At 38.9% G+C, this 16,122-nt stretch overlaps 1 protein-coding gene across 1 annotated transcript in view; it reads right to left on the bottom strand.

Moving 5' to 3' along the window:
- Window positions 1–1,252: 1,252 nt before the first annotated feature.
- LOC307171996 (angiopoietin-1-like) overlaps window positions 1,253–16,122 on the bottom strand; it is a 28,375-nt gene continuing 13,505 nt past the window's right edge. The window contains exons 7-9 of the mRNA XM_079893977.1: window positions 9,781–9,947; window positions 8,522–8,652; window positions 1,253–1,871 (exon numbers count right to left, since the gene is read on the bottom strand). Of these exons, the coding sequence (XP_079750103.1) occupies window positions 1,711–1,871; window positions 8,522–8,652; window positions 9,781–9,947 (459 nt within the window). The 3' untranslated portion in view covers window positions 1,253–1,710. The remainder of the gene's footprint in view (window positions 1,872–8,521; window positions 8,653–9,780; window positions 9,948–16,122) is intronic.

The raw sequence follows: 16,122 nt of genomic DNA, 5'->3' as shown, positions 1-16,122 counted from the left end.
TGTGTGTGCATTTTTCATAACAATAAATGTAAAATCGTATTACTTTTTTCAAGCTCACTTTTTAAATCACTGACACATCTTTTTTTCACTTCAGCAATAATCTGCCAAGTGTCATCTTTAAAAAGAGACCAAACTTAAGTCTGTGATCCAGTATTTAGTATTTAGGTTTGTTTAAAGTTTAAGTTGGAAATTTCATTTTCGGGTCCTAGCTCAAAAAGTTAATAAATAGATTATAACTACTGCATAGTTCTAATTTAGTACTATAAAATTCCCTAAAATACAAAATATTAAATAAAAAACATTACCAAACTAAAATATAGTACAATTGGTCAATTATTTTCATTGAAATAAAAATGAAAATAAAAAACCTGAAGTTTTTGATGATACGATGAGTACCAGAGGGTTAACCCCGCCCATCTTGTTACCTGATTATTGGTTCAGTTGCCCCACCTGTCCTCCCTCCTTACCTGCCTTGTTTGCTCCCTATTTATTCTCCTTGTGTTTTTAGTCCTGTGCCAGTTTGACATCTTATGTACTGTTTGTGTCCTGCCTTGTCTGATCCTGTAACCATGTCCAGGACTTGTTTTTCCCTTCGGGGTAGTCTTTTGTTTTGTTTTTGTTTTATTTTTTATCAATAAAGTCCATATCTCTGCATCTCTGAGTCCTCTCCTCATCACTTTACTCTAAACTCTAACAATATAATAGTATTCCATATATGATAATATATATTTTCAAATCCAAAATATTTTCAAAATGTTTTTTGTTTTATTCTACTGCTTGCAAAATAAAAACTTGAGCAACTCTTTTTGTTTTTTTCAAGCTGCTCAGATTTAGATGAACTTTAATGATTTTGAGTATTATTTAAAAGTTACAGTTTAATTGTATGGATAAACAGCTTTGGATTTTGATAACTTTATTTGTGCTATATAAGAAAATATTCATATTATTTTAGAGCAACATGAGGTTGATGACATGGTTAATGGTAAATGATGACAGAATTTTCAGTTTCTACTGAACTCTTTTCTCATCAAATCAGAAAATGAAATAACAAAACAACATGGCCTGTTTTGTCAACCGTTTATTCAAATCATATTTGTAATGTTTGGAATTAGAAGTTACAAATTATAAGATCTTTCACAACAGTTTACAGCAACTTTTACTGCACACAGATCATCCTGTAATATTCTGCTTCTAGCAACGCTACACACAGTTTACTGTTCATAAATCAATTGTTTTTCCCACATGCACATCCATACACAAAATATAACATTTTGCAAAATTGTATATATGACACAACTGCCATCAAGGCTATGCAATTCAACCTCAGAAATGATTCCAGAAACAATATATCATTAAGTCATGCATAAACAATTTTTAACATGCATATTCCATTCATTGTTTTTCTTTACATTATGCTTGTGTTTATGCTTCTTTTCTGATTGTGGCAAAATAAAAATGTACTTTAGAAACAAATTAATACATTTTCTGAAAGTTGATGACACTGGTATATATGTCAAGTCCTCAGTGGACAGTTCCAGCAAATAAAGAACACAATGTAAAAAATGAGGAAAAGCAAGAAACAAATAGTTTGACGTCATTTCCCACACAGTTGTTGTTAAAATATGTAACCGGTTACACAGCATAAGGTCATTCATTGTGAGAAAATACCTGAAGAAATCTGAGATTTAAGGATGACAGAGGATTGATGTCTCAAAAATTAAATGTGCGGATCATCATGGTGGTGGCACGTAAAGAGTAGTTGGGGCCTTTAAAGTAGTGCCACTTGATGCCATCAAGTTTGCCCGAATTTTGCCCAGAGGTGTAGTACATACCGTTGAGGTTTGATGGGCCACAGGCATCAAACCACCAGCCTTTAGAAGAACAGAGAATTTAGAGACATGGATGGATGGATGGATGGATGGATGGATGTAATGATACTGAACTCTGAAGCCCTTACAGCTGCAGGGCTGCCAACTCTCACGCATTGAGCGTGAGACTCAGGCAATTGACACTTTTTACACGCTCTCACGCGACACATCCATTTTCTCACGCACAGAAAAATTGCGGAGCAAAGAGGTAACCTACTTTTAATATTAAACTAATTCTCAGCTCTTAGATTTCGTCAATTTTATTACGGAATTCAGACAAAAATACGTTTGGCGCTTGTAAATGTGACGTGACAGATCGCTGAGCGCCTCAGTTCAAGTGCACGTGAACCGATCATCTGTTACTTTTTTATTTAAAGATGCAGTACAACTTACCGAAAGTATACATAATATCGACCAATTAGTGTTTTTCAACCACGGAAAGAGGTCAATATAACAGCAGGAGAACAATTATGTCACATAACGTTACATTTACCTCAGGAAAGCCATTTAATGACCATAGCATGTTATAAATAGCTAGACAGGAGATTTTGCTGAGCACTATATTACATATTTATTATATATTTTACTTATGTCATTAAATAATTGTTATTATAACAAAAACTGCATTATATTTAATTTAATTTGTTATTTTTAACCTTTAATAATACCAGCAGATTGGGCCCTCTATGTTTACAGCATTAGGTGAGATTATTTTTTTTAAATAAAATTAAAATATCGGAATAAATTCCGATAATCAAAATCGGAATCAAATCACAAGAATGGAATTGAAATCTTGAAATTTTTGTCAAGCAATAATAAAAACTGTATCCTACCAGTCATTGTACAATGTAAACATTGTAACATGTTGTCACTAAACTTCATAAAATTCTATTTAGTTACCAAATGTTTTGACAATCACAATTACATACCCCCCCCCCCCCCCCCCCAAAAAAAAAAAATCTCACTCCAAGCTAAACTCAAAAGTTGGCAGCCCTGCAGCTGGATCTCAATCATTCACATTGTTTCTTACAGGTTAAACCTGCTTGCTTTTAGGGTTTATAACACTTCAAAGAACTTAGCCTTATGTTTCCATCTGCAAGATAAAACTAGGGTATAGGACAAAAACAAAAGTCTATATTCTAATTTAGAACATATATATTTTTTAGCATGGATCATAAATTTAAGTCTATAGAAGAAATATAATATCCGTTTGTCTACTTAATTTAAAACACATTTGAATATTTTACAGTGTTTACAGTTTTTTTTATTCTCTTTGGTACTATTTTCACAAGTTAGGTGTACATTTTCAAAACTCTTAGTGCTAATATCACAACAGATCATCAAAAGTGCACTTTTTTCAAACATTTCATCATGTTTTCAATTGTGTAAGTACAATACACAAAATCACAAAGTATCCTTTTCACAACACAAAATAAGTGTTTCATCTACATAGTAACTGCCTTTCATAAACCTTTTACTTTCAATCTTTTGATTTGCATCTCTTCTTGTTCAGTTTACAGTTTTTTTTATCAATATTAAAGTCACTTTTTCAAAACTCTTCACACAGTTCTCCTAACCAAATTTCAGCTCGGCACAGCAGTTCATTTCACATTCAAAATGCACTAAAACTACCAAATCACTTCATACATGTCTCAAATCAACACATTCTTCCACAACACTAGCAAAGGTTGACAGCCAACAAACACACTTTGTCACCCACAAAACAATGACCTAAAAAACACTAACAACATGTAGCATTATACAATGTTTTCTTGTTTACAGTTTTTTACAATCGCTATGACAGTTTTTTCAATACATTTAACAAGTTTCCTAAACTCTTAACGCACCAACACACCTAAAACACACAACTGGCAAAACGGTTCATTTCATGCTCAAAATCACACATTGTAAACTAAACTCCAAAACTAATTTTCAAAATGCAATAATACACTAACACAATACACTATGTCTACCAAAACAAACATGTTTCAAAATCAAATAATTATTCAAAACACTAACACATGTTCTCTTCCAACAGGAACATTTAGTCAATCATAACACAATGACAAAAAAAAACACTAACATCAGATGGAATTACAGAAACTACATTATTTTATATGTGTCAGGTATGCCCTTATACAGACAGTATATTGTATTGATCATAGATTGTGTTTTGCACTGCAGGTGTTTTTGAAGTCAGACTACATTTTTGTTTTGTTTGTAATGTAAATGCATGCATTTTGTTGTTGTTGTTTTTTTTTTGCAGCAGCAGCAGCAGCAGAAATTCAATACAACAAAATAAATGACCCTTCTTAGAGTAGCTTTATAGAATGTATGGTTTATGAAAAAAAGAAGACAGAGACAGAATTGCTGCAGTAACGGCTTTATTTGCAACAGGACATTTCTGCAAGATAACAAAAATATGCATATAGCTGCCATTTACAGTATTACACTGTACTGTATGTGAAAATACAAAATATACAAACAGAAAAAGCCATCTTCTAATCTGCCCGGTCTTCTGCATTTGTCCACGTTCTCATCCACATCACACCTGATATCTTCCCTGGCAAGGCATCTTGGGAAGAATCTTTTGGCTTGCCTTACTGTATCCTGGTAGTGTTCAGCTGTGATGTCTTGGTATACAGCATCTTTTGCATACAGGAGGGACATTTGGTCCTGTGGACTATGGTCAAAAACCTTTCATCTCCAGGCTGAGAAAACTCCTCAATGGGGTTGAGGAAAGGGAAGTAAGGGGCAAGGAAAATGGACATCATCCTCTGATGGGCGTCAAACCAGGCTGTGACTGCACGGGAATGGTGGAATGCCACATTGTCCCATATTTGCATTACTTCAATCAGCTGTTTCTCACTACCAATGGAATAATGTGAAAATACAAAATATACGAACAGAAAAAGCACCAGAAGAATAAAAAAAGAAATAAAAAAAAGAGTCATCTTCTAATTATTTGCATAATTCAATCAGCTGTTTCTCAGTAAGAATAGAATAAAATACAGGGGATATATTTGTGTTTCAGTTCACAGTATAAACAGCTGTTCACCTTGACTTTAGCCTGTAAGGTTCGGTTTAGAACATGGTGTTATCTGTTCTGACATACAGTGTTAAAGCATTGGTAAATTTGGCAGTAAAAATCCATTGTTTTGGTCTTTTTTGAGCTTGTGTGTAAAAGAAGTTCAAGCATTTAAAATTGTGTTAATTGTATGCATTTTGTGTTAAAGCAACAAGAAATGTGTTAATAGTATAGCTTACACAGACGGATGTAGTGCTAACTGTGTTAAGAGTTTTGGAAAATTGTTAAATGTATTGAAAAATCTGTCATAGCAATCGTAAAAAACTGTAAAACAAGGACACATCTCTGTTTATAATTCACTGCAATATATGTTACTGGAATTAATCAGACATGATGCAGAATGCTTCAATATATTTTATGTCTTTTATTTTATTTAATTTTTTTGCAGTGAGTAATTCCAAAATACAAGAAGTTGTATACACACCATCCACTGATACAGATACAATAGTAATGCTAATCTACTCGTTCTTCTCCATTTGGCCACAGGTTCTCATCCACATCACATCTTATGTCATCTAGGGCAATACACCTAGGAAAGAATCTTCTGGCATGCCTGATCCATCCCTGGCAATCTTCTGCTGATATGTCCAGGCATCCAGCATTCATTGCGTCCATGAAGGGACATTTGATCATGTGGATGGTGGTCAATTCTCCAATTGTTTTTATAGCATTTAATTTTAAGATTTAAAATATATTTCATTAAAATATTACTGTAGAAATGGAGCAAATTGCTGTCTTATTCAGTTTTGTATTATGTTATTGTTTTGAACATAAGTTTAACAGTTTTGAAAACAGTATGTAAGCATGTGCAAATTGGCCTGTAGGTACACAGAGTTTTGGCAGTCGAAGTGAGAAAAGAGTTCATGTAATTTGAAAGATGTAGTCATTGAATGCATTTTGTGCCAAAGCAATGATAAATGATCCACAGTTTAGCCCACATATACTTCTGTTGTGCTCACTGTGTGAAGAGTTTTGAAAAAGTGACCTAAGTATTGATAAATGTGTCCTAGCGACTGTAAAAAACGGTTAATACATTTGTCTATTATTTAATCCAATTGATCTTAATGGTTAATCAATGAATCATTTGGTACACCTATAGATTTCTATAGATATTGATTCAATACACAGTTTCTAACTTGTTTGCAATTTCTGATATGGATAACCAAATGTAATGAATTATTTTTACATAAGTGATTTATAACCACCACGATGTTCAAAGTGTCTCTGAGAGAGAGAGAGAGAGAGAGAGAGAGAGAGAGAGAGAGAGAGAGAGAGAGAGAGAGAGAGACATTTTCCATTTGTGCAAATACTGTAAAGCTGAATAGAGTGTATAAGGGAGAGAAAACAGTCAATGACTGTAAAACATCAGATTGATCAGAGATGCATCAGTAGAAGGGAGACAGATGACATCAAATACAGCATTTTACATTACAGTATGTATGCAATACTGTATACAGATTACCATGGTAGAGACTGCCGAATTACTGTAACTCAACCTTCATCTGTAAAGGTCCACTACAGTATAGATTCAGTCGAATGGTAGGCTATAGAGTGAAATCATTTACTGTATTGCCTGCAAACTCTGTTAGCACAGAACCTCATGGCTGTACTTCACACCTTTTGATAACACACTAGATAGTAGGGGTGTAACGAAACACGTATTCGTATTGAACCGTTCGGTAGGCTTTCGGTTCGGTTTTCGGTACGCATTTTCAAACCGAACAGTTCGTTGGACCATTTTTCCTGCCGACCATAATTTCGTTATTTCAAATGTAGGCGCGTTGCGCGTGGCACGCGCGCTCATAATGTAAGAGACGCCGGCGCGACCACAACATTGGCCAACATCAAATGGCAAATGTAATGCAAGCAGAACGAAACAGCGCGTTATTGTGTTTTGACGGACCGTTTATCAGTTTGAACCAAAGCAGCGCGAGCCGATCTGAATCAAGCGACACTGTTACTACACAGCGCTAATAAGAGATCCAGTAAAGAAAGCATTTTAACGCCACAGAAGTAATAGCATCGCTGCGAGATCTAGTGAGAAACATTCACATTTCTCCGTTATTAACGGATCAAACAGTGCGTGGAAACCAGGAAGAAACATTGTGCCAAGAATGAACTATCCAGTGTCCACAGATCTGCAACATTCACCATGGATTTACTGTAGTAACACAAACTGCAACCATTGAAGTTTGGCAGGAATATAGGCTATAATGCCTTCAAGTAACATTACGTCGGTTTTATTTTGACATTATGAATACAATTGCTGCCCTCAAATGTTAAATCTGAACTAAATTAAACCTTTGTTTATAACTACTACAATATTACATTTCATTTTTCCAAGGAGCTGTTTTGTTTTATAAGCTCCTAAGAAGAGTCAATTATAGCTCCATCATTGCTCAAAATAAAAAAAAAACATACTTTATTATGTTAGTTTTAATTAAAAAAAAAATCTCTGGCATTTCTTTCTTTTTGCTGTATCGAAAACGTACCGAACCGTGACACAAGTGTATCGTACTGAACCGAACCGTGAATTTTGTGAACCGTTACACCCCACTGGATAGATACTATTACAAACATTATGGATTCAATTACTTCTAATGTGGCAACTGTAGCCTGTATTACTGTAATTATTTCAGCAACAACGGTGATTTGAAACATGTATCTTGCATTGTTTGCTGTTGAATTAACTGATTGATTGTTAAAAGTACTAAATTGAAAGAAGATCATACTGTTGTGTTTATGTGATTAAACCAAATGTTCTCATTACATATTACAATAATCATGTGTTTGAAAGAATGATTATGTGGACTGAAAAGTGTATAAATGTAATGAAAGCATGAGATCAGGTTTTGAAAGAATGACTAGCTGTGTTAAAAGTGTGATCAGTTTGGATTTTTGTACTAAGAGTTTTGAAAATATACACCTTACTTGTGAAAATAGTACCAAAGCAAATAAAATAAAATAAACTATATTATAAACACTTTGCACATCCCTGTTAAAACAGCTGTTTGTTTGTGTGTGTGTGTGTGTGTGTGTGTGTGTGTGTGTGTGTGTGTGTGTGTGTGTGTGTGTGTGTGTGTGTGTGTGTGTGTGTGTGTGTGTGTGTGTGTGTGGAAAACCTGTGACACATTTCAGAGAAAAATAAAAACTTACAGGGTGTGCACACCCTTTCATAATTGGTATGTTCAGAACTAAACATCAATCTCATGTGAAATAGTGCACATCTGTCCTCACCTGAAGTGTCTCTCATTAACTCCAAATAAATGTCAGCTGTTCTTATGAGATTGTCAGATCTCTTGCAGTTAAATGCTACTAAAATAGCTATTGGCCACAAAGAGCTTGCAAAGTATCAATGTATCTCTTTGTTGAAAAGGGTTGCTCAGGTGAGGGTTACAAAAAAATACCAAAGTATTAGAAATACCATGAGACACAATGAACAAAGAAAACTGGTTAGGGTGGCTGTCAAGAGGATTGCGGGAACATTAGAAGAGTTACAGCTTTTTCTGGCAAGTACTGTTTGCTCCCTATATGATCTCTACACCACTGCTATCGTGCTGCTTACCGCCTGTGAGCATGAGTGCACACTTGCAGATGCAGTTGTCGTTATCCATGTCTTTAGTGCTAAAGTCTGCCCCATTTATCACCAAACTGCTATGCCTTCCGGCTGTACCACTGTAGCTCTTCAGGAATAACCTAAAAGAGAAAGACAGATCGTGAATAAGAGAGTATAAATGTAACTGTGGCTGTTTTAGTAAAAACAGGACAATGGATCCAAATACAGCTGCCAGTTTATTTAAACAAGACAATAAAGTAAATCCAGGCCAGAACAAAATAATCTAAACAACAGGAACTAAAACAAATGCATGCACACACACACAGTACATCCACATTGAACAACACCAGATAAAGAACAAGAGAAACACTGGAGATCGTGACAATAATAGAAAGTATTACAGCATCCTGTTTCTTTATTTATTGATTTATGTATTTATTTGTTTGTTTGTTTATTGTTACACTTTACAATAGGGTTCAATTCATTAACATTAGTTCATTCACCAGGTATCATGAGCAAACCATAAACAATGCTTGGTTAATGCTTGGTTAATGTTAATTTACAATTGTAATATATTTTTACTGAAATATTATGCTGTATAAATTAAAACAGTTAATTTATTAAAAACTTACATGGATTACAAAGAAAAATGGTATATTTATAAATTAACATGAACCTAGATGAATAAATGCTGTCAGTATCAGTTATTTGTTAGTTCATGATATCTTATGCACAGCAAACAGCACCATTGTAAGACAGCATATCAAGTTAAAACATGTCCAGTTTATGGGTTAAACTAAAATAGTTCAGTGGAGCACAGTCAACAGAATAGAAGCCGACTCATCTTCAAAAAGTTGGTGCTCATGTCATGAGCTGCTACAAAACAACAATACACAGAGGTGTCTGACTGATGCAGACAAATTGTGAAAATGTGTCTTTTGTAAACGGTCCACAACTTTTAAAAATGCATCTCGAGACATATTCCTCTGCGTTGTGTCTAGCTTTGACTGTGTATTGTGTAAACAGCACCATAAAGAGACAAATTAACTGTTCATAATCTCTCAAAATTGATGATAAATAAACAACACTACAGCCAAACTGAATGTATGAATGTTTGTTCTCTGTGAAAAGGATGTGAGTGAGTTTGATCAAGCAGCACAAAGCTATGCACTATGGGGTTTTAATACTATTTGAAAAAAGGACCACGAGAGCTTTCTAGCATACTTAAAGTTTGTCATGACTGAGTTTTAATACATTAATTTCTCTACCTGTAGTTTTGCTTCTCATTCCCAAGGTAAAACTTGTCGTACTGGGAGAAGGCCAGTTTGTCATCCCAGTCTGTCAACTCCAGTCTAAGAGTGTACTGCCTCTGATTGGTCAACTGGTACACCAACTCATTTCCCAACCAATGTTCTCCAGTCAGACTCCCAAAGCCCTGAAATACACAAACACACACATTTGTTTGACGGTAGAAACTTTCTATTGACTTCTACTGTTTAAAAACAATTTTATGATAATTTGTGTACATTTAGACAAATATTTTACAATTCAGCAAATTGATGAATTGCAGGTATGTTTTTGTAAGATCTGCTTACACTTATTAGGTTTAGGGGCCAACCTTCATGGTGACGCTTTACCTACAAATAGTGCTTTTTCACACAAGTTACATTATATGAAATCACCAACTCAAACAATATTTTTTAACTATCATGAGATGTTTTAGATGTTTTTACATTGAGCTAATATTCTCTATTCCCTATAAATGTTTCTGCATTTTTACATTTTCCTTATTATTTGCTATTATTTGTTGACGTTATTTGTTACATTGTTCCCTTATCGGTCGGTCTTTTATACGTGCGTCATGACCGACTGATAGGAATCTCGCTAGAGTGGCCAATCTACTTCGAGTGAAACTAAAACAAGCCAATACACATTGGCATGCAATCATTTGCCTGAGCTGTTCAGCCTCGCAGCGCGGGTATATAATGAGTAGAAGGTGCGATTGCATTTCAGCTTTTTGCTACGGAGCCAAGCACTTCGATGCTCTCTACAAACTCCCAGGAGATTGTGAAACTTCAAGCCAGCTTTTTTCTCGGACCTCTCCACTTTGGTGCGGGCGTGACGGCACAGGCACGGCAAAAAAGATGACGTTCTATCTGTGTGTTTCTGGATGCGGTCGTTACCTGGGATCGTGGGATGGTCACAATCGCTGCCTCGTTTGTCAGGGCCTCGAACATGCTGAGGCAGCCTTCGTGGATGACTTATGTACCCATTGTGAGAAGATGACCATCTCGGAGCTGCAGTCGAGACTCTCGTTCCTGCAAAGGGGCGGAGTCCCCGTGCCTGCGTCTCGATCTAACCGTCCAGGCCCCCGCAAGAAGGGCGGCAAAGCCAAGAGCAAGCGGCCCTAGGACGGGCGACCCAGAGATGGATGGGAGTGCTTTTCGAGAGATGGTGACCGCACCGCTCCCTCCCCCGAAGAGGGCCGGGTGGAAAACCTTCAGTTTCCCTTTATTTGTGTTCCGCCGCTGGCCTCAAAACCAGCGGTACCCAAATTTTCAATAAAAGAGCAGTTTCTTCCATTTCTGGAAGAAATGCACATCTACGGTCCCTTTGGTCACGCTTGTACGGTCTTTGCAAGCCTGGTTGGCACTCCCCAGTCCGTCTCGCTGGCTCATTCAGACCATCAGACTCAGCTATGCGATTCAGTTCGCCCCGCATCCCCCCAAGTTTCGGGCCATCCACTCCACTACAATGAGAGCAGCCGATGCCCATGTCTTGCGGGCGGAGATAGAGCTGGTCCCTCCAGCCGATATGAGGTCAGGGCATTACAATCCCTATTTCATTGTACCCAAGAAAGGTAGTGGGTTATGACCAATCTTGGACCTGCGAGTTTTGAATTGGAGCCTCCACAATCTACTGTTCAAAATGCTCAGGCAGAAACGCATTTTCGAATGCTTCCTTCCCCACGATTAGTTTGCAGCAATCGACCTGAAGGACATGTACTTTCATGTCTCGATTCTTCCTCGACACAGGCCGTTTCTGCGCTTTGCGTTCGAGGGTCGAGCATATCAGTACAAGGTCCTGCCCTTCGGGCTGTCCCGAAGACACCCTGTGTCTTTACGAAAATGTCACAGAGATAGGTAGATAGATAGATAGATAGATAGATAGATAGATAGATAGATTTCTTTATTGTCATTGTACAACATACAATGAAATTTTTATACTTTCCAACGTACACAGCAAAGAGTAGTTAAATTCATTTTGCAAACTGCCCATTATTAAATAAGGTGCTTAGTGTTATTTCACTTAATTGTCTAGCATGTCAAAAATGTCTTGTGGTAATAATTTGAGGATGTAGTTTCAGTTCATGGTTCATTATCCTGATGGCATTGGGATAAAAACTGTTCTTGAGTCTGGTTGTGCGTGTTTTGATCGATCTAAAGCGTTTTCCAGATGGCAACAGTTCAAAGAGCTGATGGCCTGGGTGATTCGGGTCCGTCACAATATTATGTGTTTTCTGCAGGCAGCGGGAGTTAAAAATGTCATCCAGAGCAGGTAGCTGTTGGTTTGTGATGTTCTGTGCGGTTTTTATAACTCTCTGCAAGGCCTTTTTATCACCAGCCGAGCAGCCTCCATACCACACCAGCATATTACATGTGAGGACACTTTCAATAGAATAGCGGTAGAATGACACCAGGAGCCGCCCTGACAGGTTTATTTTCCTAAGCATTCTGAGAAAGTACATCCGCTGCTGCGCCTTCTTGACTGATGCTGTGATGTTTGTTGTCCATGAAAGGTCCTCAGAAATGTGTGTGCCCAGAAATTTAAAGCTTGATACTCTCTCCACTATCCCCCCGTTGATATGCAGTGGTGTGTGGACAATCTGTTTCTTCCTGAAATCGATGATGAGTTCTTTCGTTTTCTTGATGTTTAGGGTAAGATTATTCTCTGTGCACCACGTCGTCAGCCTCAGTACCTCCTCTCTGTAGGCATACTCATCTCCTCTGGTGATCAGCCCCAGCACAGTCGTGTCATCCGCAAATTTAATTATGATGTTGTTGTCATTAGATGGTACGCAATCATGAGTATACAAGGAGTAAAGAAATGGACTTAGCACACAGCCTAGTGGGGCTCCCGTGCTGATTAACGTAGTTGTGGAATGATGTGAGCCCATCCTCACTGACTGTGGCCTCTTTGTTAGGAAGTCTTTAAACCACAGGCAGATGTTATGCTGTATGCCTAGGTCAGACATCTTGTGAAACAGTCTGTTTGATAAGATGGTATTAAAAGCAGAGCTGTAGTCAATGAACAGAAGCCGTGCGTACGTCCCTTGATGTTCCAGGTGGCGCAGTACAGTGTGGAGTGCAGTATTGATGGCATCGTCTGTCGACCTGTTGGCCCTATATGCGTACTGGTGGGGGTCCATGGTGGGTAGCAGAGCAGACTTGATATGATATAAAACCAGCCTCTCCATGCATTTCATAATTATAGATGTTAGTGCAATATGCCTGTAGTCATTGAGAGATGTTATAGCAACCTGCTTTGGCACCGGCACTATTATAGACGTCTTCAGGCAGGTTGGGACAGTGCACTGCAACAGAGACAAGTTGAAGATGTTTGTGAGTACCTCACCCAACTCATCTGCACAGTCTCTGAGTGTGCGCCCTGGAATGTCGTCTGGTCCAGATGCTTTCCATTCCTTGATTTTACGAAGAGTGCGTATCATCTCAGCAGGTTGAAGAATGAGCACCTGGCTATTTGTATCTGGAACAGGGTTGATGGTAGTCTCGGTACTTTCCACCTCAAAGCGGCTGAAGAACTGTTCTGCCATTGAAGCACTGCTATTAGACAGGCAAGTGGTGTTAATCTGCCCAGTGATGTGCCGAATCCCCTGCCAAGCCCGATGGGGGTCGGAGTTGCAGAAGTGGTTCTCAATCCTCTGCTTATAGGCGGCCTTAGCATCCCTGATGCCCTTCCTCAAATTCGTCCTGGCTGCACTGTAAAGCTGCCTGTCACCGGACCGAAAAGCAGAATTACGGGCCTGCAGCAGATGTTTTACATTGTTGTTCATCCACGGCTTGTTGTTAGGAAACATACAGATCCGTTTCGTGGTGGTGACATTTTCAATGCAGCATTTTATATAAAATAGCACAGAGGATGTATAGATGTCGATTTTATTGTCCACAAATACGGTCCAGTCAGTATAAAAAAAGTCTAAAGCAGTCTAAAGCAGTCCTGCAGCTGCTCAGACGCTCCTACCGGCCAAATTTGTATTATTCTAGCAGTAGGTTTGATCCGGTTGATAACTGGTCTATATGCTGGATTCAAAAACAATGAAATATGGTCAGACAGTCCTAAGTGGGGGAGACGTAATGCCTTATATCCATGCTTGACGTTACTATAAACATGGTCGAGTATGTTTTCCCTCTTGTGGGGCACTTTACATGCTGGTAAAATTTTGGGAGAACAGTTTTTAGGTTGGCTCTGTTGAAATCACTTGCTATGACAAAAGCTCCTTCTGGATAAGCCTGCTGTTGTTTTCTAATGGCAGTTAGCAAATAGGCCAAAGCTGTTTTGATGTTGGCATCCGGAGGTACGTAAACAGCAGTGATAACAACAACTGTAAATTCCCGCGGCAGGTAGAAGGGGCGACATTTTACTGTTAAATACTCCAAGTCCGGGGAGCAGTAAGTGTCAGTTATTACAGCGTTTGTACACCAATTGTCGTTGGTGTAAACACAGAGCCCCCCTCCTCTGTTCTTACCGGATTCCGCGGTCCTGTTGGCTCGGTGCGCTACACAGCCTGCTAGTTGAATAGCCTCCGCTGGGATCGCTGGCTTGAGCCAAGTCTCCGTAATTACCATAGCACAGCAGTCCTGGATGGTTTTCTGTGTGGATGTAATAAGTTCCAGCTCCTCGATTTTATTGGTAAGTGATCTTGCGTTTGTGACGAAGAGGCTCGGCAATGTAGGCTTGTGTGGGTCTCTGCCTAGCCTAGCTCGTATCCCGGCTCTGCAGCCCCGCTTCTGCCTCCTCTCACAGCGCCGCCTCTGTCGCTTCTCGGCTGGGAGAGAAATCCATGGAGACCCCGTTGGTCTGACGAGCTCAGACGGTATGTTGTGTCTAGGATCATCCTGGTTAAAAGTACAGCCCCCGGGCGTCAAACTGATGACGAGAAGTTCGTGCCGGCTGTATTTTATATATACTTGTGCATACGTGTTTCTTAGAAAGAAATAAACTATTAGTAAACTACTCAAAACATGTCGATACGTGGGGAGCTGAGCTGCTGCGTGTGCACGCGCCGCCATTTTGTTGGCCCTTGTTCCCATGAGAGAACAGGGCGTTCGCATCCTCAACTATCTCGACAACTGGCTCATACTAGCACACTCTCGAGATCAGTTATGCGAACACAGGGACCTCGTACTCAGGCACCTCAGCCAGTTGGGTCTTCAGGTCAACTGGGAAAAGAGCAAACTCACCCCCATGCAGAGGATCTCTTTTCTCGGTATGGAGTTGGATTCGGTCGAACAGACAACCTCAGTCGGTGCTGAACTGCTTGAACACGTTCAAAGGCAGGACGGCGGTCCCACTGAAATTCTTTCAGAGGCTCCTGGGGTATATGGCAGAATATGCAAAAATGCCTTTCCCCCCATGTGCCTACTTGCACAGACCCTGTGCAAAGTCAGGGAGGATGAGGAGCAGGTCCTTCTGGCAGCTCCCTATTGGCTCACCCGGACTCTGTAGTTTTTACTCAGTTTCTATCATGACAACTCTCCGGAGATTGGTACGGTAATAGAGATTGGCATGGTAATGCATATGGCAATGTTAAAGTATTTGGTCTTGGCGGAATAGATCTGCTATGCTGCTGATGCTGCTGCAGAGCAAGTACTGAGACTTGCAACTGCCAATACATTCACAGAAATTGCTGTGAGCATGTAAGACATGCTGCTGCTGCACAAGTAACATGTATAAATTACCCGTAGCAGATCTATACATGTGGAGCTGAGGAAGGTGCAGGGTTTCTGAAAGCGCACTGCATACTTCTACCAGAAAAACCCCGGTATTTGTTTGCATGTTGAGCTGCAGCTTATTGGATTCTGATGCAAAAGCAACCAATCAGCTGTGCCATGTAGATAATGATGTGATCGCTACCAAATGAGTCAAAGACTTATCAGCCTGCGCCATCTAGAGTTTCATGCCAGAACTAGGTATTTTCATAATTCTTAGAATATTTAGTTTGTATTTTTTTTCTTTCATAAACACCTACAGTAATAGGATTTGTTTTGTGACAGCTGCTGCATTGTATCATGGAGATATTATCCATTACAGGATCAGAATAGTGAAAATTGGCTTGCTCACACTACAGGCAAATCATGTCCTCTCTATGAGTCAAATCAGGATGGCAACTGCTGCCTCTTTGCGTGTGCCAGACCAGTCACTTCTGGGAGTTATGCCAGGCCTCGATCAGCACTGCTAATAAGTACAAACTTATGATTTGTCCTTTCAATACCCTTTGCACATGCTGAACTGCACTGCTGGCTTGCTTTGTTCAAAAATGATGTTCCTTAATATTTTTAATAAGGCCTCGTTCGTAATTTCATTCAGAG

The sequence above is a fragment of the Squalius cephalus genome, assembly GCF_949319135.1.
Source record: "Squalius cephalus genome assembly, chromosome: 15".
Taxonomy (NCBI): domain Eukaryota; kingdom Metazoa; phylum Chordata; class Actinopteri; order Cypriniformes; family Leuciscidae; genus Squalius; species Squalius cephalus.
Note: the sequence above shows the minus strand (reverse complement) of the source record. Positions and strands in the feature narration are given on the sequence as shown.